The following is a 21,407-nucleotide window of genomic DNA, read 5'->3' on the forward strand; positions in this document are numbered from 1 at the left end:
GCCTATCCGAGTGACTGGGGCTTACTGGTTTCTGCTCTCCTGAACGCCATCCTAGAGGGAGGTCCTGTCCCAGAGTCTTGGAAAGGGACAGAGGTTGTTCCAATTTTCAACAAGCATTTGCAATGCAATAGGTCTTGCATTAGGAAAGTTTGAGCTATTGGTCTTGTAAATGACAAATATTTTATTTATGTGTTGGTTTTGAAAATAGCGAAATTAATAGCTTTGTCATTTACAATGCCAATAGTTTTAACTTTCGCAAATGTGACACCTATAGCATTTGTAGTGCAATATGTGTTGTATTTACGTGACTTAGCTGTATTGATATTACAAATAACAATGGCTTTTAATTTTTTTAAATAATTAATACTTAAATAAAAGTTATTGTAATTTATAATGGCAATAGCTTTAACTTTTGTAAATAACGTTTGTGAAGATTATGTTCAGTGTATTTTATTGTGACGAAAATCCAAGAACAGAAGTGAAATATTAACATCTTTTTGTGACATTTGTAATAAAGCTTGAAACATTGAGAGAACATATTTGAACCAGTTGTTTTTGAATGGTTGCACATATTGATGCTGTGGTGGCGCCGAGTGATGCTGTGGCGTTCAGTGATGCTGTGGGAGCGCATAGTGATGTTGTGGTGCCCCTGAGTGATTCTGTGGCGGTGCTGAGTGATGCTGTGGTGATGCGGATAGATTGATAGAGTGAGGGGCGATAGATGAAGTGAGGGCGATAGATAGATAGATAGATAGATAGATAGATAGATAGATAGATAGATAGATAGATAGATAGATAGATAGATAGATAGATAGATAGATAGATAGAGTGCGATAGATAGACAGTGAGTGCGATAGATAGGTGGGCAGATAGATAGAGTGAGAGCAATAGATATTTAGAGTGAGGGCAATAGATATTTAGAGTGAGGGTGATAGATAGATAGATAGATAGATAGATAGATAGATAGATAGATAGATAGATAGATAGATAGATAGATAGTGATAGATAGAGTGAGGGCGAAAGATAGATAGAGTGAGGGCGATAGATAGAGTAAGGGCGATAGATAGAGTAAGGGCGATAGATAGAGTAAGGGCGATAGATAGATAGATAGATAGATAGATAGATAGATAGATAGATAGAGTGAGTGAGGGCAATAGATAGATAGATAGATAGATAGATAGATAGATAGATAGATAGATAGATAGATAGATAGATAGATAGATAGATAGAGCGAGGGCGATAGACAGAGTGAGGGTGATAGATAGAGTGAGGGTGATAGATAGAGTGAGGGCGATGGATAGATTGATAGAGTGAGGGGCGATAGACAGATAAAGTGAGGGCGATAGAGTGAGGGGCGATAGATAGATAGATAGATATAGTGAGGGCAATAGATAGAGTGAGGGCGATAAATAGATAGATTGATAGAGTGAGGGGCGATAGATGAAGTGAGGGCGATAGATAGATAGATAGATAGATAGATAGATAGATAGATAGATAGATAGATAGATAGATAGATAGATAGATAGATAGATAGATAGATAGAGTGAGGGCGATAAATAGATAGACTGATAGAGTGAGGGGCGATAGATAAATACGTCTCGCTTTTTGGACCTTCTAAGTATTTAGTTATGCAGCACAATATCCTTGGTGCAACCACATCAACTGTTGCATGGCTAAACACTTATAAGGTCCCAAAGGCGAGACCTATTGGCTATGCCAATGCTTGGTGTGGTTGTGTGTGTGGTTTTGTGTGTGTGGTTGTGTGTGTGTGTGTGTGTGTGTGGTTGTGTGTGTGTGTGGTTGTGTGTGTTTATGTGTGTGTGGTTGTGGTTTTGTGTGTGTGTGGTTGTGTGTGTGTGGTTGTGTGTGTGGTTGTGTGGTTGGGTGTGGTTGTGTGTGTTTGTGTGATTGTGTGTCGTGTGTGTGGTTGTGTGTGATTGTGCGTGTGGTTGTGTTTGTGTGTGGTTGTGGTTGTGTGTGTAGTTGTGTGTGTGTGTGTGGTTGTGTGTGTGTGGGGTTGTGTGTGTGGTTGTGTGTGTGACTGTGGCTGTGTGTGTGTAGCGAAATAGATCTTGCCCCATATGCCAATGTGTGGCCACAATGTTTTTTAATGTCATTACTAACAAAACTCTGGGTACTTACATAGACATGTTCTCTTCATTAATGTTGTTTAGTTTTATATGTAAGAAGCTGTTTCCCATGGAATGCGTAATGTCCTTTGTCTTGCCTGTTTGAGAAGGCTTAGAGGGTAAACCTTCTGGACTTATCCTGTAAACAATAGATGGAAAAATAAGTCCTCCTTCTTGGCACAGTTCTTTCATACATGCAGCAACTGGATGAGTTCATAAACGTTGTTATAATACTCTAATATCTCTTTGACTGCAACATCACCAAACCATTGGTGCGTCATGATTTACTCTGGGTCATAACATCACTGCTCCTGACTGTACTCAACAGAACCATGTATGAGAAGTGTTTCTTAAGTTTTCTCCCTGAATCTCTTAATTCCCTACAGTCACTACATTGCCACTCAAGGGTGCATAGATACATGTATGAATGCAGTCTTTTGATTTCTCAAATTATGACATACCCTTTTAGCATGTGGGGGCCCTGACAGACCCATATTTGAAAAGTGTCTATTTACTCACCAGGTTAGAGCAAATGAAGTCCTGGATGGACCATATAAAATTATGTATAAACGGTGTTCACTATTTTTCACAGCATCCCAGAACATCAGTGAGTAAGCACTGACTGTCGCAAGGCGTTTTCCTGGTGGGCTGGTAGGGTGGAGGCCGGTTTTACTAGGTTGAGAAACATTTATGCCCCCAACACCACAGCCACGACAACAATGCTATTAAGGAACCAAAAGGAAAGACAGCTTCGTTTTGCGTGGCTTAGAGTGTTACTTTAGTTGGAGAAACATTATAGCCTTCTGCTTGTATGCAGCACACAGGATAAGTGATGTATTTCAAGTTGCTGCCATAATATAGGAAAATGCATGGGTACCTTAAAAGTGCAAGACTAATCCAATAACCATCAATAAACCAAAAACTTGCTGCCTCAAGTAAAGAACTACAATACCTCTTCAGGATTAGTAAGTGCTATATTAAGTGCAGATCCAATAAAATATATTGCACACACTAATACTATAACACTCGGCGGCTGGGCATTCAACCGTAGTCCACAAAGGTTGCATAATAATTTCCTTATACTTCTTGACACTCACACTCCCGTAAAACAAATCTTCTATGGGTCATGTCAATCACCTAGGTCTGTACCACTCCACAGCAATAAACCACCCATCGAAATAGCAGGAAATGATGCACCATCATGGGTGTGAAATACTGTGCAAATGCTATAATACTGTCACAATAGCAAGATCGCAAGTTGTGTTAACATTAGTAGACTAATATAAAATGTTCTAGTCTACGCCTATCACAGACCAAGCCTTCTTAGTCCATCAGCCTTGTCAAGACAGCCACCTGTCTGCCAGGATGCATGAACGCAGTTGTAGAAGGAGCAGATAACGGAAGATGCTTCAAAAACACCTCACTAGCCCTCTAACTCACAACGCCTGTTGTCATCCACCACTAGGTCTCCTGTCCCCTTCCACATGGTGTGGGGTAACACTCCTCCTCCACCAGGTGTCACAAGCCATCTGACCCATAAGGGCCCCAAAAGCTTCTTCAGGGACACCTGCTTCTCCGACCTCTCACCATCTCCACTCAGTCCCCTCACCTTGCATGCACTGAAGACTCCCAGCTTTTCCAGCTTGCGGCCCCGAGGAAAACCCCGCACCTGCGCCTTCCTCTGTTGGGCTCGCTGCTGCTGGCTTAAGCCAGGCCGGGCGGGGTCGCTGGTGCTGGAGGCCGTCGCGGGCCCAGCGCTCGCGCTCCCCAGGGCCGCCCCTCCCACTGGCGGGGGCTGCAAGCCGCGCGGGGCCGAAGAGGCCTGCGCCGTGTCCGCCATAGGAACGTTGTCAATGCCCGCACGTGTTTACATAAAGCTTCGCTTGTTTTGTTGAATGAAGACCTGGTGACACCCCTCTGTTTGCGTTTCAACTTATCGGCATGCTGGGAAGTGTAGTTTTCTAAACAAAAGAGCTGAAACGTAATAAAAGACGGACTTATTTGATGTCGTTAGAAACAATGTGTCTCTCATTAGGAGCCATCTTGAAATGGAAATAGAAATGTATCTTTTTAGGTACGTTTAAATCTCGTTTATGCATATGGACCCGTCTGTTAACAAGTCAACAACAAAACAAAAATATTATAGGGCGCCGCCGCGCTGCCCGCGGCGACCCGGAAGCTCTTGGCCGGCCGGCCAATCCGCTCGCGGCCGACCGGAAGTCCCGCCTCCCGAGGTCCGCGAGCTGCCGGCGCATGGAGCGCCCTGCCGTCCGGGGTTGCCCGGGTCCCCAGGAGGGGGCGGGGAGAAGGAGGAGTGTGGCGCCTGTTGCGGGGCTCCTCTGACCTGAGGGAGCCCCGATTTAGATGAGGAGACGCGCCGCGCCGTGAGGAGCCCCGCCGGAAGAGCGCAGGCGGTGAGTGGGGCCCAGGGCTGATGTGAAGTGCGTGCGTGCCTGTGTGTATGCCTGGGGAGGGGGGGGGGGGGAGTGTGTGCGCGCGTGTGTGCGCGAGGGAATGTGTGTGCGCATGCGTGACTGTGTGTGATTGAGAGAGAATGCGAGGTAGGGGATAGTGTGCCTGTATGTGTGCTTGTATGTGTGCTGTATGCCTGCGTGTGCATGCGCGCGCCTGTGTGTGTGTGTGTGTGCGTGCGTGCATGCAGAGGGGTGGGGGCTGCCAAGGGCTGTGTGTGAGCAAGGGCTTTGCACCGCGCATGTGCAGCTATCAGACGCTCGCTCCCGAGGTGAAATCTGACCTCGTCAAAGCGCGCGTCTGGTAGCTGTCCACATTCCTAAATACGGGCCACAATAGGTCTGAAGCAGACACCTTCAATGCTCATGCATTGAGGGTAGGTCTGCTCGACCTAAAAAGGGCTGTCGGGACCAACCGGGGAACTACAGGCCGATAAGCCTCATAGACTCAACCCAGAAGGTGGCGGGAAAGGCGATCCTGGGGAGGATTCTTCATTGGGTGGACGAAAACCACATATTGTCTGACCTTCAGGCAGGCTTTCGTTCCGGTACGGGAACTATTGAGCAAGTGTTCAGACTGATGCTTCTATATTGGAAAGTGGTGGAGCTGGGCAAAGGCAGTCTCTACTTAGCATTTATAGACTTAAAGACTGCCTTTGACCTGGTTCCTAGGGAGGAACTTTGGAGGGTCCTGCAGGGTCTCGAGCTGCCCCCTTACATTCTGTTGCTCCTCATTAAATTACATAAAGACAACTATGCACAGGTGCGATGGGGCCAGAATGGGGAAAAGACCAATAGGATCCCGGTCAACAGGGGCGTCCGACAGGGATGTGTATTAGCCCCCACACTATTTTCCCTGTATGTGAATGGTGTGGTAGAGCACCTGCTTGACGAACCAGCAGATGCACCTTCCCTGGGAGGCGTGCGGATTCCAACCCTCTTGTTTGCCGACGACACCCTCCTCATTTCAAAGTCCCCCCAGGGCCTTCAAAAGCTTTTGAACTGATTCCAGGATTTTTTCTAAAAAAGAGGGCTGGTCATCAATGTAGATAAAACGAAATAGTTGATCATGCACCCTCCACGTAAACTTGGTCGTCCACCAGTCCTGAATTCTGTTCCCCTTGAGAGAGTCTCCGAATTTGATTATTTGGGGATTCGCATTAACGATGCCATGAGTTGGACACCCCATATTAATAAAATGAACCTTAGCCACAAAAGGGTGGGGGGAGCATTGTTAAAGGAGTATCGCAACTCATCTAAGCAATGTGTAGCTCCAGTAATCGACATCTACAAAGCCAGAGCTGTCACGGCCTCACTTTACGGAGCTGAGTTATGGGGCCGTGGTAACTCGAAGGCTCTATCCAAGGTAGAGAATAAAATTCTGAAGGACCTTCTGACTATTCCTCTGAGCACCCCAACAGTCCCGGTGCTTTTGGACGTGGGATGCAAATCAATGAAGGACCAGGCTCGCCTCCGGCCCCTCCTTTTATGGGCCCGTCTGTGGAGGGTCCCCAAACTAAAAACCTATGCGGATGGGCTGTCAGAGGTGATGGGAATGGGCGGCTGGCATAAGATCAAGTGGCTAAGGGACATCAAAAACCTTTTGGGGGACTTGGGTTTGGGGTCTTGCTGGACTACAAAATCTGCCCCGCCGAAGGCAACCCTAAAAAAACTATATTGGGAGTGGGTCTCTGCCCAGCTCATCAGCAATCCACGTCACTGCAATTCCACCGCAGCCTATTTGAAAATCAAAGACGTTGTTGCCTTTGAGCCTTACCTGGACCTGATTACAATACCTGTTGATCGGGCACTTTACATCAAATTTAGAGTGGGTACCTTACCCCTAGGGGACCTGCTCTCAAGATGGAATACGCCTGCACAGGTATCACCACATTGTGCCCTTTGTCCAACTAGGCCTGAAACCGTGGCACATTTCTTTTTTGAGTGCCCCGATTACTCCCGCCCAAGAAGACGATGGCTCAAACCTCTCTGTAGACAATTTGGAACTCGCCAGCACACGGTGGCCTTACGGATTTTACTAACTGACACTTCCTCCCCCATAGTTTGTGGCGTTTCCAAATTTTTTAAATGGGCATGGTTGATCCGCTCAAAAAGACTGTCTATTTCAATTTAATTCCTTTTTAATTAACTTATTGATGTACAAATAGAACCCTTTTATCCCACCTCTATTTTAACTTGTAACAGTTCTTTTTACGATGTACTGTTTTATATACTTTTGTAATGCTTTTATGATATCTGCATATCGAAATAAAGCTATCAACCACAACCAACCATTTTCCACAGACTGGTTAGCTTTCCTACAATCAATAACTGGACACACGAGCTACCTCTCTGCCCCTGCGATAACATCTCCCCCAGAGTACCATTCATGTTTTTCTTTTTTGTAAATTTTATGATGAAATGAGGAAAATTGTTTTATTACCTTTCTTAAGAGAACTAGGACTTCGTCATTGTCGTGCGGCGATGATTTGTATTCAAGCTCTAGATAATCATGTTTCTGTAGCAAGAACAACTTTGTTTCTAAAAAATGCTATAACTATCAGGAAACGTAGGGACACTTAACTTGCACTTTATAAATGAAACTGTTTTCGCAATTTTTATTGGTTTTAAATGAAAATAATGAATATGTGTATTTTTATAAAACTATGTATTTATGATATTTTATCTGTACTTTTATGATTGCACCGAAACAATCGAATAAAGATATTTTGAATGGAATAGTGCTAAACCTCCAAGCGGAGCTCTGACCTCCTGCACTGGTCGCCCATGGACAGAAGGGTCCTTCTCAACACTCGCCTGCTGGGGTTTAGGGCGTCCAGTCATAGGGGATCCCCCGATCCCGTGGCCCGCTTTGTGCATTACAGAACACAGAGACTGATGAGGTCCTCTCCAGCCAGTCTCTTGAAACCCACCGTTCAGACTGAAGACCCAGGGGGGGGGGGGGGGGGGGGGGGGGGGAGAGTCCTTTACAGTCCTTGGCACCAGAGCCTGGAACCAACTTCCAAATTCCCTCCGTTCTATAAACAGTGAAGCATCATTCCAGAGCAGTCTGAAGACTTTCCCTTTCTACTGCACCTGACTCTGTGCCTTGCACTCATTCCATTTCTGTCTCCACCAATCTCTGATGGTTTTACGGTTTCAGCTCATGTTTGAGCGCCTGGAAGCTCCTGTTTATTGGAGTGACTGAAGCGCTTTACAAGAATGCCTTTCATTCACTACCTCACTGCAAGTACATTTGAGCAAAAATTAGCTCCTACTTCTGCGCTTCATATAGCACTAATTGGGGTTATGTCTGATATTTATATGTTTTCCTCGTCTTCATTGCTTGATTTTGCTCGTGAAAAAGTGTCACTCATTGGCGGTGAATGTCACTCACAATAACACTGAAATTATGTAAACGTTGCATCTAAGCAATCTAAAACCTTGGCAGCTCTGCCCCTCCCCCCTCTTGCTCTCCCCCCCTGTCATCCGTCCTCTCTCCCAAAAGCTGAACCCACCGCTCTCTTCTCCCTGCAGCCCCTGCCCCATCTCAGGGGCCCCTCCCAGGGACCTGTTACCCTCTCTCCTGAAAGCTTAACCCTCATCTCTCCTCTCCTGGCAGGCCTGTCCCATCTCAGGGGCCCCTCTCAGGGACCTGTTACCCTCTCTCCTGGAAGCTGAACCCACCTCTCTCCTCTCCTGGCAGGCCTGTCCCATCTCAGGGGCCCCTCGCAGGGACCTGTTACCCTATCTCTTGGAAGCTGAACCCACCTCTCTCTTCTCCCTGCAGCCCCTGTCCCATCTCAGGAGCCCCTCTCAGGGACCTGTTACCCTCTCTTCTGGAAGCTGAACCCACCTCTCTCCTCTCCTGGCAGGCCTGTCCCATCTCAGGGGCCCCTCTCAGGGACCTGTTACCCTCTCTTCTGGAAGCTGAACCCACCTCTCATCTCTCCTGGAAGGCCTGTCCCATCTCAGGGGCCCATCTCAGGGACCTGTTACCCTCTCTCCTGGAAGCTGAACCCACCTCTCCTTCTCCCTGCAGCCCCTGTCCCATCTCAGGGGCCCCTCTCAGGGACCTGTTACCCTCTCTCCTGGAAGCTGAACCCACCTCTCTCCTCTCCTGGCAGGCCTGTCCCATCTCAGGGGCCCCTCTCAGGGAGATGTTACCCTCTCTCCTGGAAGCTGAACCCAACTCTCTCCTCTCCTGGCAGGCCTGTCCCATCTCAGGGGCCCCTCGCAGGGACCTGTTACCTTCTCTCCTGGAAGCTGAACCCACCACTCTCTTCTCCCTGCAGCCCCTGTCCCATCTCAGGGGCCCCTCTCAGGGACCTGTTACCCTCTCTCCTGGAAGCTGAACCCACCTCTCATCTCTCCTGGAAGGCCTGTCCCATCTCAGGGGCCCATCTCAGGGACCTGTTACCCTCTCTCCTGGAAGCTGAACCCACCTCTCCTTCTCCCTGCAGCCCCTGTCCCATCTCAGGGGCCCCTCTCAGGGACCTGTTACCCTCTCTCCTGGGAGCTGAACCCACCTCTCTCCTCTCCTGGCAGGCCTGTCCCATCTCAGGGGCCCCTCTCAGTGATGTGTCCTCTCTCTTGGAAGCTGAACCCACCTCTCCTCTCTCCCAGCAGCTCAAGATGTCCACTGTGGTCCCTGCCCGGAGGCTGGAGGGCACCGAGAAGAACATCTGGTAAGACTGCCCCCTCCTGTCCATTTGGGAATATTGCATGCTGGGATATGGGCTTTGTAGGAGGTGGGAGGAAAGTAACAGTGTCTGATTTGTATGCCAGATATGGAATAGGCAAACAAAAAAAACAGTGGTCCTGTGGGTATGCACACTATTTCTTCATAGAGGAGTTATTTCTTTTGCATTAAGTTATACAACCTCCATTAATGATATCCGAAATATTATGGAACACAAAGCAAAAAACACTGACACGATTTGATGAGTATTTTGATGTTTTATATAAATTAAAGCATTTATATATACTCGCTAGTTTGTAAACAAGGCTGTCAAGACAAGGTGAAATTTTACGGTGATATGTATTAAAGTGACTTTTGTGCTGAGTGATAGAACATGGTGCATATATCATGTACAAGGTGATAAGAACACAGTGTATACAAGGGAAAAGAATGGTGCGGTCCAGATTATTACAACAAACACAATGGCTCTGAAGGTTGTACAAATTATTCAATTATTTTCACCCAGAGCCTTGATAGATCTGGGCCCTAAGCGATTGTCACCGTTTCAACCCAATCAATGCTTAATTAAGAAGTCAAGGCGGGTCTTTATCAGCTCCAGGTGAGCCCACGCTGTTGGAACTCGATACAAAAATACCCCTGGCCTATCACAGCCCGTCGGGAATCCAATATTTGTGTACTTCACATAAGAGAATGTCAAACACCATTTTTGCCCTAGGGTAAAATAAGTCGTATGAGGGTATGAAGATCTTGCCAACGGGGACAAATACAATTCAAAAGAGGTTCTTTGGGCTCAGCGTACTGTTGTAACTTTTAAAATTTGTGATTTAATACAGAAAACGTTTGCTATATACTTTTTTGAACTACCTGTGTTGGGAGTTCTTCCGCAATTCAAGTTAAGGAAAATAGGTGGACGACGTCCTATAAATCAGAAAATCTCTGGTCATATTGGTCTGTGTCTGAAAAGACATCGGGAACCAAATACATGTGCAGCTACTGAGACCGTTAAATTTGAAAAAGCCTTGAGGAAGTCACTTGACGTGACGAAACACGTGTTGGCTGTTGCGCATTTGGATTAAGATCAGAAAGTGACAACCATCTCTTTATGAGCAGTCTTTGTAATATTATATTTATTCAAGGGACAACGGTTCTTTCCTGGTCTTGTTTGAATACTGTAATGTCTCATACAATGTCTGTCTAAATTAAAAATTACAGTTTTTGTGTGAATCCAAACCTGTTTGTTACCTGTGATATTTTGATACTCCTCAATGTAGCGTGTTTTGGTTTTAAAAAATCGAATAGAGTCTTTACTTCTGAGTGCCGGGATATTTGTTTGTTCACGGTGAGTGCACTGCGGGATCTGTGTAGTCAGGCCTCCAGGTAGTAAGGCGCATATTTATCCCGAGAGGCACCTCAATCAGCTGCCGTTCTGGCCTTTGTGAATTGTGAAATTAAAAATAATATTTGACGACTGTAGCAGTCGCGGGAAGAATAGGCAGTACGCTGATTCTAGTAGTTCTAGGTTTTATTTTAGTGTATAGCGAGTCAGAGCTTTTCTTCCTCGTGTTTTGGGAAAGTCTTGGGGAACGGCTCCTCGCAGCTTTCCGGATCCCTGATTCTGTAGAAGCAGCTCTACGTCCTCGGTCGGGTGTCCGTCGAGGTAGGTCTCCGTCGGTTTCCGTGTTGCCCCTCAAGTAAATGAACAGGGAAAGAAAGGCAAAACGGTGTATCAGTACCCGTTCTATGTCGCTTAATACAGGGAGGGGAGTGAGGGATCAAACACACGTGAGGCACTCTGTAGCTATTGCCGAGGTGAAGGGTTTATGTTATGTTATGTTATGGGAATTTGTATAGCGCGCGGCTGCCCCGGCCAAGGGGCGTCCCGGCGCTGTGAACTGACCAGAATGCGGAATGAAGGTGCACAGAAAACAAATTATTGGAAAAGATGGGTTTTGATGGCCTTTCTAAAGGCTAAGAGATCATGCATCCCCCGTATGGTTACAGGCAAGCTGTTCCATAGCTTGGCAGCAAGGAGGCTAAAAGAACGTCCACCAACTCTGGCAAGTCTAGTGCGGGGAATTATCACTAGATGTTGTCCCTCTGAGCGGAGAGATCGGCTGGGTGTGTACTCAGACAAGAGGGGACTCAGCAGTGGGGGAGAGGCGGTTTTGAGGATCTTGAAGGCTAAACATAGAGCCTTAAACTGGATCCTTTTTCCCACCGGGAGCCAATGCAGTTTTCTTAAGGTTCCTGAAACTGAAGAGTGGCGAGGGAGGCCGACCAGAGCCCTGGCAGCCGCGTTCTGGACTCTCTGCAGTCTGGTGGTTTCGGCCAGGTTCGCTCCCAAAAGGAGAGAACTGGCATAGTCCAGTCTAGAAAGGATCGTCGCCTGGACGATGAGCTGGCGAGTGCGACAGTCAAAGAACTTCAGGATAGGCCTGATGTTGCGTAAAATGCCGTAGCATGTGGCAGCCACTTTCTTCGTGTGGATGGTGTATTTTAGATCCGAATCGACCCAGACACCTAGATTTTTGACACAGTCTTTTGGCTTGGGGGGTGGGCCCAGAATGTCAGGCCACCAGTTATCTCCCCAGGAAGCGGTGTTTTTTCCCAAGAGGAGAATCTCGGTTTTACCGGCGTTTAATTGGAGAAAATTCGCCGTCATCCAGTTGGTGATGTCAATGAGTGTCTGTTTAAAGAGATGGGCTTCCAGACCACTGTTGTTATTCGAAGCCACCACCAACTGGGTATCGTCTGCATATGATACCAAAGCCATTCCATTCCTTTTGGCCACCTCCGCTAACGGGCGGACATAGACATTGAACAGGGTAGGGCTAAGGGACGAGCCATGCGGCACTCCCTGTCCAATGCTATGCTCCTTCGAGATGTAAGGGGGGGTGGAGACTTTGAAAGACCTGTTAGACAGGAAGTCTCTGAACCACCCCAGGGCTGCCCCTGTGACTCCAATTTCCTCCAGTCTCATCAAGAGGACCTCATGTGACACCGTATCGAAGGCAGCACTGAGGTCCAATAGGACCAGTGCTGCAGTACCACCGGCGTCAAGAATGGAACGGAGGTCTTCAGAAACACTGAGCAAGGCTGTCTCGGTGCTATGGCCAGCTCTAAACCCGTGTTGGGAGTCATCCAGGATGTTATTGGTGAGGAGGAAGTTGGACAAGATGTTATTGACGTGAGCCTCGGCCACTTTAGCAGGCCAAGGAAGCAGGGAGATCGGCCTAAAGTTCTCCGGAAGTGAGGGATCTAAAGTAGGTTTTTTTAGAATAGGGGACACCCATGCCTGCTTCCATTTGATAGGAACACTGGCAGTGGAGAGTGACCGATTGATGATGTCACGGACGTGGTCTGTGATGAGTACATGAGCGTCACAGAAAAGGTCAGGCTTTAAGGGATCTGCCGGAGACCCGGATTTAATTTTTCTACAGATTTTAGAGAAAGTCTCACGGTCAAGTGTAGGAAGGGAAGTGAGGGAAGGCCTAGTAGGATCAAAGGTAACCGGTGACTGTGGGCCTTTGGGGAAAGTGTCGTATATCTTCATGATTTTATCTGTGAAAAAATTAGCCATGTTGTTGCAGAGGTCGGGCGAGGTAGTGATGGCGTTGACAGATTTTTTAGCCGTGAGGTCTTTCAGAATTTTAAAAACCGATTTTGAGGTGTTAGAGCTATTGTTAATTTCACTGGCATAATATCCCGATCTTATTCTGCAGACTTTACGGTGGTAAGTTTTTTGGAGCAGGACATATTCTTGTTTAAGGCTGGCATCATAACTTTTTCTCCAACGTCTCTCTGCCTTCTTACATTCCTTTTTCAAGGTAGCAAGTTCTGAGTTGTACCATGGACTCGCCGTGTGAATGCGGGCCTTGGTCCATCTGGCAGGGATAAGAGTGTCGAGGGCCTGGGTAATCCAGAGGCAGAACTGATCGTAGCCTGCATCCAGGTCGTCACTCGGGAGTGGAGGATTTAATGCCAGGATGTCATGTAGATCATCAAGGCGGAGTTTTCTCCAGGGCCGCTTCTGAACTGAGGGAGTGGATGCTACTGCGGGACTTGAGTTACTGGGGATGGTTAACATCACTAAATAGTGATCCGTCCAGGTCATGGGAATAGGTGTACCAGAGGACCCGCCGGTGATGTTGGAGAAAATGGGGTCAAGGAGGTGTCCTGCTCTATGGGTAGGGCCACAGACAAGTTGATTGAGTTCGAAAGCTGCAAGATCCGCTAAAAAAGTTGCCGCTTTAGACTCGGTGTTCTTGTCAAGATGCAAATTAAGATCGCCAATAATCGTAAAGTTGGCAGAGTTAATAACATTGGTATTCAGGTATTGAAGAAGGGAGTTAGTGAACGGAATGTCAGCGCCAGGAGGTCTATAGACCAGGAGGCCGGTAGCACAGAACTGGGGGTTGACTTTAATCGAGAAGCGAGCACTTTCGCTACCTCTGATGTCTACTTTATCAAGTTGGCACTTAAAGTGAGATTTGATTATGAGCGCTAGCCCGCCCCCTCTCGTGCCCCTGTTCACAGTATAGATAGAATAGCCTGTAGGTGTTGCCAGGTTGCAGACCGAGTCCATCTCGTCAAGGAGCCATGTCTCAGTCATGAACAGGGCATCTAGAGAATGGTCTATTAAGAGATCATGAATTTCTGAATGATGTTTATGCATGGATCTTACATTAAGGTGTCCTAGCCTGAAGGTGTGGACAGGGAGGGGTTTGGATTTACGTTTGGAAGTAGAGCACAATTGGGAGGGAGTAACAAGCGGATGGTGTATATGGGCAGGGTTGCGTCTGGTGCAGGAGCAGGAGGAATGCTGAAAGCTCAGCAGCTCGGATTTGGAGTAACACATCTTACCGCCTTAGTGCCAGGATGAGGAGCAGAGTGCCCGGCGCTTGGCGCTGCCTTAGCGCGGACGGGCGCAGACGGGCAGCTCTTTGGCGGGTCTTCGGCGGGGCTGCGCGCGACCGCTGCGCGCTCAGGAAGATGTGAGGGCTAAATAGTCACAGGAAGTTGTGCACTAGAGCGCTAACCGCTCTGCATGCTGGCCGACCGGAAGTGTCCCAGCGAACCGAAGCAGGGAAACAGAACCTACAATCAGTGAAGTGGCGTGTGGTGCAGGGGAAAGTGAATTTTAAAAAGCACTAGTCAGAGTGTACATAACATTCAGAACAATTTTAAAAGAATAGCGTTTTTCAGCGCAGCGCGTTAGCTTACACTCAAGTCAGGTCACAAAAGCGGGTCAGGGACACTGCCACTGTCTCCTTTCCGCGAAGCGCTGCTGCCCCTGTACTGCCTAAATAGCCACAGGAAGTTGTGCACTAGAGCGCTAACCGCTCTGCATGCTGGCCGACCGGAAGTGTCCCAGCGAACCGAAGCAGGGAAACAGAACCTACAATCAGTGAAGTGGCGTGTGGTGCAGGGGAAAGTGAATTTTAAAAAGCACTAGTCAGAGTGTACATAACATTCAGAACAATTTTAAAAGAATAGCGTTTTTCAGCGCAGCGCGTTAGCTTACACTCAAGTCAGGTCACAAAAGCGGGTCAGGGACACTGCCACTGTCTCCTTTCCGCGAAGCGCTGCTGCCCCTGTACTGCCTACTGTTTAGTGCTCGGGGTAGGGAAAATACCAAGAAAGAGGGTATCCCGGGTTTAATCCGACGTTGCTATTCTACGAGTAACCCAACCCTTTAGTTTGTCACGCACCTGGTTAAGCCATACACCTCCCCCGGGTGTATGGCTGGGCGGCTCGTGGTGTCGGTGGCCTCCTGGCGTCTCCGGCTCAACGTCCTCCGCTTCGTCCTTTTGCTGTCTCTCCTCATACGCGGTCCTCCTTCGCTCCGCTCCGCTTCCATCTTCTTCGTCGTCTCTCCGTTCTTTCTCCACATACGCGTTCCTCCTTTGCTCCGCTCCGCTTCCGTCTTCCTCGTCGTCTCTTTCCTCGCTCCGGGTGAACAAGCACACTCTTGATTCGTCCATTCCGGCATAAGAGGTCTCCGTGTCCTGACGAGACTCCTCCCATTCCAAGTTCCATTCAGAATTAAAGGGCCACTGTGTCGATTGCGTGTCTACCTCGGTTTCAACGTTCTGTGGGGAGGAAGAGGTAGTATTTGTCAATTGTCTATTTGCATGTTGTTTATAGTCATTTCTTCGTGATGACCCCGCGGTGTTACACACCTCCCCCTCCGGACACTCACGATCGGGGAGTGGATGACGGGATAGGAAATCCGCCCCAACATTCTCACAGCCCTTGCGGTGGTGTATAGAAAAGGAGTACGGTTGCAGTGAGAGGAACCAACGCAAAACTCTCGCATTGTTAGCCTTATTGCGTGCCATCCAGAGCAAGGGAGCGTGATCTGTAAACAGTTCAAAACGCCGTCCTTCCAGGTAATATGCCAGTTTTTCAATGGCCCATTTAATTGCAAGACATTCTTTTTCGACAGTTGCATACTTTAACTCCCGAGGGAATAACTTCCTGCTGACATATAAAATTGGGTGATCGAGGCCATCCTGACCAATTTGGGAGAGCACTGCCCCAATCCCATAGTCCGAAGCATCAGTATGCAATGAGAACGGGCGAGAGAAATCTGGGGAAGACAAGACTGGTGTAGATGTTATCACGGACTTCAATACTCTAAAGGCTTCCTGCATTGGTACGGTAGGACGTACCGGAGAAGATGCTCGTCCAGCGTTTTTCAGAGCGTCAGTGAGAGGGGCGGCAATGTCCGCAAACTGCGGAATAAAGCGTCTATAGTAGCCCACTAGGCCTAAAAAATAACGCAATTCCCGTCTCGTGGATGGGAACGGAGTGTCAGCAATGGCCCTAACTTTCTCAATTTGTGGTTCTATTAAACCATGTCCCAAAACATATCCAAGGTATTTAACTTTATGGAAAGCTAGCTTGCACTTCTTAGCATTTACAGTGAGCCCAGCCTTCCTCAGCGCCATCAAAACCACAGACAGGTGTTGGAGATGAGATTGCCAATCTGGACTGTAAATCACAATGTCATCTAGATATGCCGATGTAAAATCCGACAACCCCGCGAGGACAGTGTTCATTAGGCGCTGAAATGTAGCCGGCGCCCCATGAAGGCCAAATGGAAGCACCGTAAACTCAAAATGACCCTCATCTGTCGAGAACGCTGTTTTTTTATGTCCTCCGGGCGTAGAGGCACCTGCCAATACCCTTTAGTTAAGTCAAGGGTAGAAATGTATTTGGCCTGGCCCAGTCGCTCAATCAACTCGTCCACTCTAGGGATGGGATATGCGTCGAAGAGTGAAATGTCATTAAGAGCACGAAAGTCCATGCAAAACCTTCTACTGCCATCGGGTTTAGGGACCATGACGATAGGACTAGACCAATCGCTTTTCGATGGGCGAATCACCCCCAATCGCAGCATTTCGTCTACTTCTGATTTTATCGCAGCCCTCCTGGCTTCGGGGACTCTGTAGGGTTTAATCCTAACCTTTTTGTTGGGCGGTGTGTCAATACAATGTTCCGCTAGGGAGGTCCTCCCAGGCCTGTTGGAAAAGACATCCCCATAATGTTCCAAAGTCTCTCTCAGCTCTCCCTGTTGTCGGGCCTTCAGTTCCTCATTATGAACAAGCATGTCAATAGTTGAGCCCTCTAAGCCTGGCGTAGTAGCCACATGGACGTCAGCGGGAGGAGGACCTAACCACCTTTTCAGCAGATTTATGTGATACGACTGCTGTTTCCGTGGGGACACCTGTAACTTATAGCTAGTACTCCCAATGACCTCCACCACTTTAAAGGGACCCATCCATTCCGCCTTGAATTTATGGGATGAGGAAGGAAGAAGAACTAAAGCCCAGTCCCCGAGATCAAGGCGCCTCCATTTTTTTCCCTTGTCGTAACTAGTCTGCTGCCTGTGCTGACTAAGCTCAAGATGGTCAAACGCCAATTCCCTCAGTTTTCCCAATTTAGCCTTAAGGGCCCTGGTGTAATCAAGAGTAGCTTTCGCCTCCTCTGCCTGTTTATTGATCCAGGCATCCCTGGTCATTTCCAACAGTGAGCGTGGTTGACGGCCATACAGCATTTCAAAAGCTGAAACCCCCAGACTACTCTGTTTCTGCGCCCTGATGGCGTATAGCGCTAAAGGTAACATCCGATCCCAATCTTCCCCACTAACTTCCATCATTTTACGAAGGGTGGATTTTAGGGTACGGTTGTAACGTTCCACCAGTCCGTCCGTCTGCGGATGGTAAACTGAGGTACGGATCTGGTGGACGTTCAACGTGTCACATATTTCTTTCATTAATTTTGAAATGAATGGCGTGCCCTGGTCGGTCAAAATCTCCTTCGGGAAGCCAACCCTACTAAACAACTCAATCATTTTGTCTCCGACCTGTCTGGAATTGGCCGCAGATAACGGAAAAGCTTCGGGGAACCGTGTGGCATAGTCGACAACTACCAAAATGTGTTGGAACCCCTTCTTAGTTTTAGGCAGCGGTCCAATAAGGTCCATGCCGACCCTCTCAAAAGGTTTGCCAATGACCGGCAATGGTTGTAAAGGTACCGCCGGTGGTCGAACCATATTCATCTTTTGACAGATCTCACAGGACCTGCAGTAGGATTCGGTATCTTTATAAATACCGGGCCAAAAAAATTGCCTGAGGATATTTTGAGTCGTCTTTTCGGCGCCGGAGTGACCGGCGACGAGATGGCTGTGTGCAAAGAAAAGGACCTGCTCTCTGAATGAGACAGGTACCAATAATTGAGCGGGTTCCCCCTCTCTACCTATTCTATACAACAGTTCATCATCAATAATGAACCCTGGAAAAATTTTGGAGTTTTCTGCTCGCTGATGTGCTTGTTCCCACGCATTGAACAGAGTGGGATCACTAATTTGCGCAAATTTAAAGCTCCTATCCATAACCCAGGGATCATGTGCCAGAAGCGAGTTCACTGGCTGTTTACGTGCATCTGAAGAGTCAAAACCATTAGAACCTCTCTCAGTGTCTTCCAGCCGGCGGACTACTTCCAGCCTAGTCTCAGCTATACACTCACAAATTAATTGCGCCACTCTATCCCCTTTTCCCACTTGGAAGGCCTCTGTACCAAAATTAAACAGGAGGATTACAACGTTACCTCTATAATCCTCATCAATAACGCCAGCCCCAACGTCAATAAAGTGTTTTGCTGCTATCCCTGATCGTGGAGCTATTCTACCATAGCACCCGGGAGGGACTGCAATTTGCAGGAGTAGGTCCGCCAATTCTTGCTGACCTCCTGTCGTGGTATGTTCCTTCCCGCGCTTTGAGATCGGGAAGCCAAGCGCTCGCGGTGGTCCCCCGATACAGGTTGTGTCGGGCTGGTGGTCGCTCTTTTCGGGTGAGGGCGGCTGAACTCTGGAATTCCGTCCCAGTGGACTTGCGGCTACTGACTGACCTCTTGGCCTTTCGCAAAGCTCTGAAAACGTTTCTTTTTAAATAGATCTTTTATCTGTGTTGTGTTTCTGCTATCTGTTGCACATTGCCTGCCATGCGCCAGGACGCCCCTTAGCTGGGGCAGCTGTGCGCAATACAAAAGTGCATAACATAACATAACATAACATAACAGGTCAGTTTTGACTAGGGACTGTCAGGATTCACCGAGTAGCCACTGTAGCTTCCTCAAGACTGTTGGTCAGCTCCCTGTCCTGGCCCCGTTCTGCACGATCTAATGTGTGGTTTCCTTGTTCCTCTGGCAGACTGAGAGATTCCAGAGGTAATCCGAGTCATTGAACTAAAGTACTGTTAAGACTGTATATAGTTCCCCTCCCTAAGATGGCTGCTCAATGTTCCATTTACTGTATTCGATAGATGCGCCCTCTAGTGGACGTCTGGAAGGCGCGCGCTCCTAACTGCGCACTTCAACGAAGATTCCGTTCGAGAAGCTTGTTCTTGTCGCTGCTCCGCGTCAACAATTCATGACGGGAGAATAACAGCAATTATCAGAGACGTTCTAAGTATCATAGTATTAGAGTTTTCAGAGACTTTCATGAGGGAAATCCTTGTCGTGCGCTCTCACTGCTCAGAGAGGCACCTTGGTCTGACGAAGTTCCCAGTCGCTGTCTCAGAGCTGTGACAGCTGTCATCCTAATAACCTACGGTTCTCCAGGAGAAGGCGAGTGTCGAGGAGGACTTGATCTGACACGACGTAGCTGAGAATTCAGCTGAAGAGGAACTTGAACTCTACAAGTAAGGCGTTACATCTTCTCGTCAAGTCAGCAAATATCCAAACTGTATTGCTTCCACTCGCATTTCCCCGCAGGACATTTCCCCTTGCGCTTCTCCTTGCCTTTCCTCCCCCTTGTACCTCCCTTTATCCTTTTTGCGTGCTTCAGAGATTCAGTGAACTTTGCTGGCACTTCTGACCCGAGGATATCTTTGCACAGAACCCCAAGACAAAGTCTGACGAAGAACTTCACAGGTACAATTCAGGTTGATAGAGAGAGTGAGTGCAAGTGTAGAAATAATCTGGGTAGAAATACTAATGTTCGTATATGTCTTCACTGCAGGAAGTTCAGTCAGATAACATTCCTAAATATAGAAGAGAGGCAAATACCTGGGCAGAAACTGGTAGGACAAGTTTCATTTATCATTTACGAATAGTCAGCACAGTGTAAGAAGGTTTGTGGTATATTCTCTCTCTCTCCCCCTTCTGTGTATTAGGCACCTACAGAAATGGCGGCGAGATGAATAGCAGTCGCTGGAAGTAGGGTGCCAGTCGAAGTACAGGTATTCTCTTCTCTGTCCACTTCCCCTTTCCCTGCTGCTGGTGGTCTTGCTCTTGTAGCGAGGGTACCGGTGGAAGGGTGATCGGGACATTCGTCAGTACTGCCTCTGCGAAGCGTTGGAGCACCTGGATATCGTGACAGTTTGAAGTGCCCACGTATTTTACCTTCGCCCGGGCAGTATGGCTGAGGGGATGGACTTGAAGGAATTAGGCGCAATCTTAGTAGGGATTCAGAGAGATTTGGGAGCCGTTCGAGATGAAAACCAAAGTTTAAGGTCAGAGTTAGTGGCGTCCCGTCAAGAGGCTAGGTTGTTAGCACAAAAGGTAGATGGGTTAGCTATGGGGAATCCTGTACAGAGTTCAGCGGTACCAGTCACTAGTGGTGCCGCTGTGGATCCAAAATCTGTAGCTCAGGTAATTCATTCGGTATCCCCGTTGATCCCATTGGCAACTCCTGAAAGGTTTTCGGGAGATCCTCAAAAGGCTCAATATTTTTTGACCCAATGTTCCCTTCATTTCATGTGCCGACCCACATTGTTTCCAGACGCCCAATCTCGAGTAGCATTTATCCTGTCATATTTAAGTGGAGATGCTGCCAATTGGGCCATGCCTTTAGTTAGTGAGGATGATCCTTTGCTTAGTGACTTCACTAAATTCAAGGCTGAGTTTCTTAGAATTTTTGATCGGAGAAGGATATCTCAGGCCACCGATAACGAATTATTGGAACTGCGTCAGGGATCTAAAGATTTGATTACTTACCTCACACAGTTTAATAAACTGATCTTAGAGACTAGCTGGCCAGAAGAAAAGAGAGCTGCCTTGTTTTATCGTGGTTTAAGAGATGAAATCAAGGACACCCTGGCGCAGATTCCCAATCGACCCACCGAGTTGTCAGCTTTGGTAGATTTGGTTTTGGAATTGGATTTTCGGAACTCAGAGCGCAAAGGTGAGAAGAAGAAAGATTGGAAGATAAATTTTCCGCGCTTTGACAGAGCGAAGAGCGAAAAAGGACCCGGAGGGAATTCAGAGTCGGAACCCATGCAAATTGGGACAGTTCGAGGCCCTTTAAGCAACGAAGAAAAAGAACAACGGAGACAAAAGAAGTTATGTTTGTATTGTGGTACTGCCGGCCATTTTGTAAAAGATTGTTTGAAGCGTCCCAAGACTCCGTTTAAGGGAAACGAGGTGAACCGCCAGTAGACGGGGTCGCTCTGGTGGTAAAAGAAGATAAGACGACTCCAAAGTCACATTTGATTTTAAATACGCTGCAGACCATGACTCCTCATGTAATCCTTCAGGTAACCATGCAATTCCGTGAACATCAGATTTGTGGAGTGGCCATTATGCTCGATTCCGGTGCTA

General features: G+C 47.7%; 1 protein-coding gene across 12 annotated transcripts in view; it reads left to right on the forward strand.

Moving 5' to 3' along the window:
• Positions 1–21,407, forward strand: part of KYAT1 (kynurenine aminotransferase 1) — a 350,381-nt gene that overhangs the window by 127,611 nt on the left and 201,363 nt on the right. For 7 of the 12 annotated variants that reach the window (XM_086924868.1, XM_086924877.1, XM_086924874.1 and 4 more), the window contains one exon: positions 9,227–9,288. In XM_086924868.1, coding sequence (XP_086780994.1) covers positions 9,227–9,288 — 62 coding nt within the window. The remainder of the gene's footprint in view (positions 1–9,226; positions 9,289–21,407) is intronic. The other 5 variants (XM_086924878.1, XM_086924869.1, XM_086924871.1 and 2 more) reach the window with 1 other exon arrangement.

The sequence above is a fragment of the Lissotriton vulgaris genome, chromosome 5, assembly GCF_964263255.1.
Source record: "Lissotriton vulgaris chromosome 5, aLisVul1.2, whole genome shotgun sequence".
In the NCBI taxonomy this organism is placed as follows: Eukaryota; Metazoa; Chordata; class Amphibia; order Caudata; family Salamandridae; genus Lissotriton; species Lissotriton vulgaris.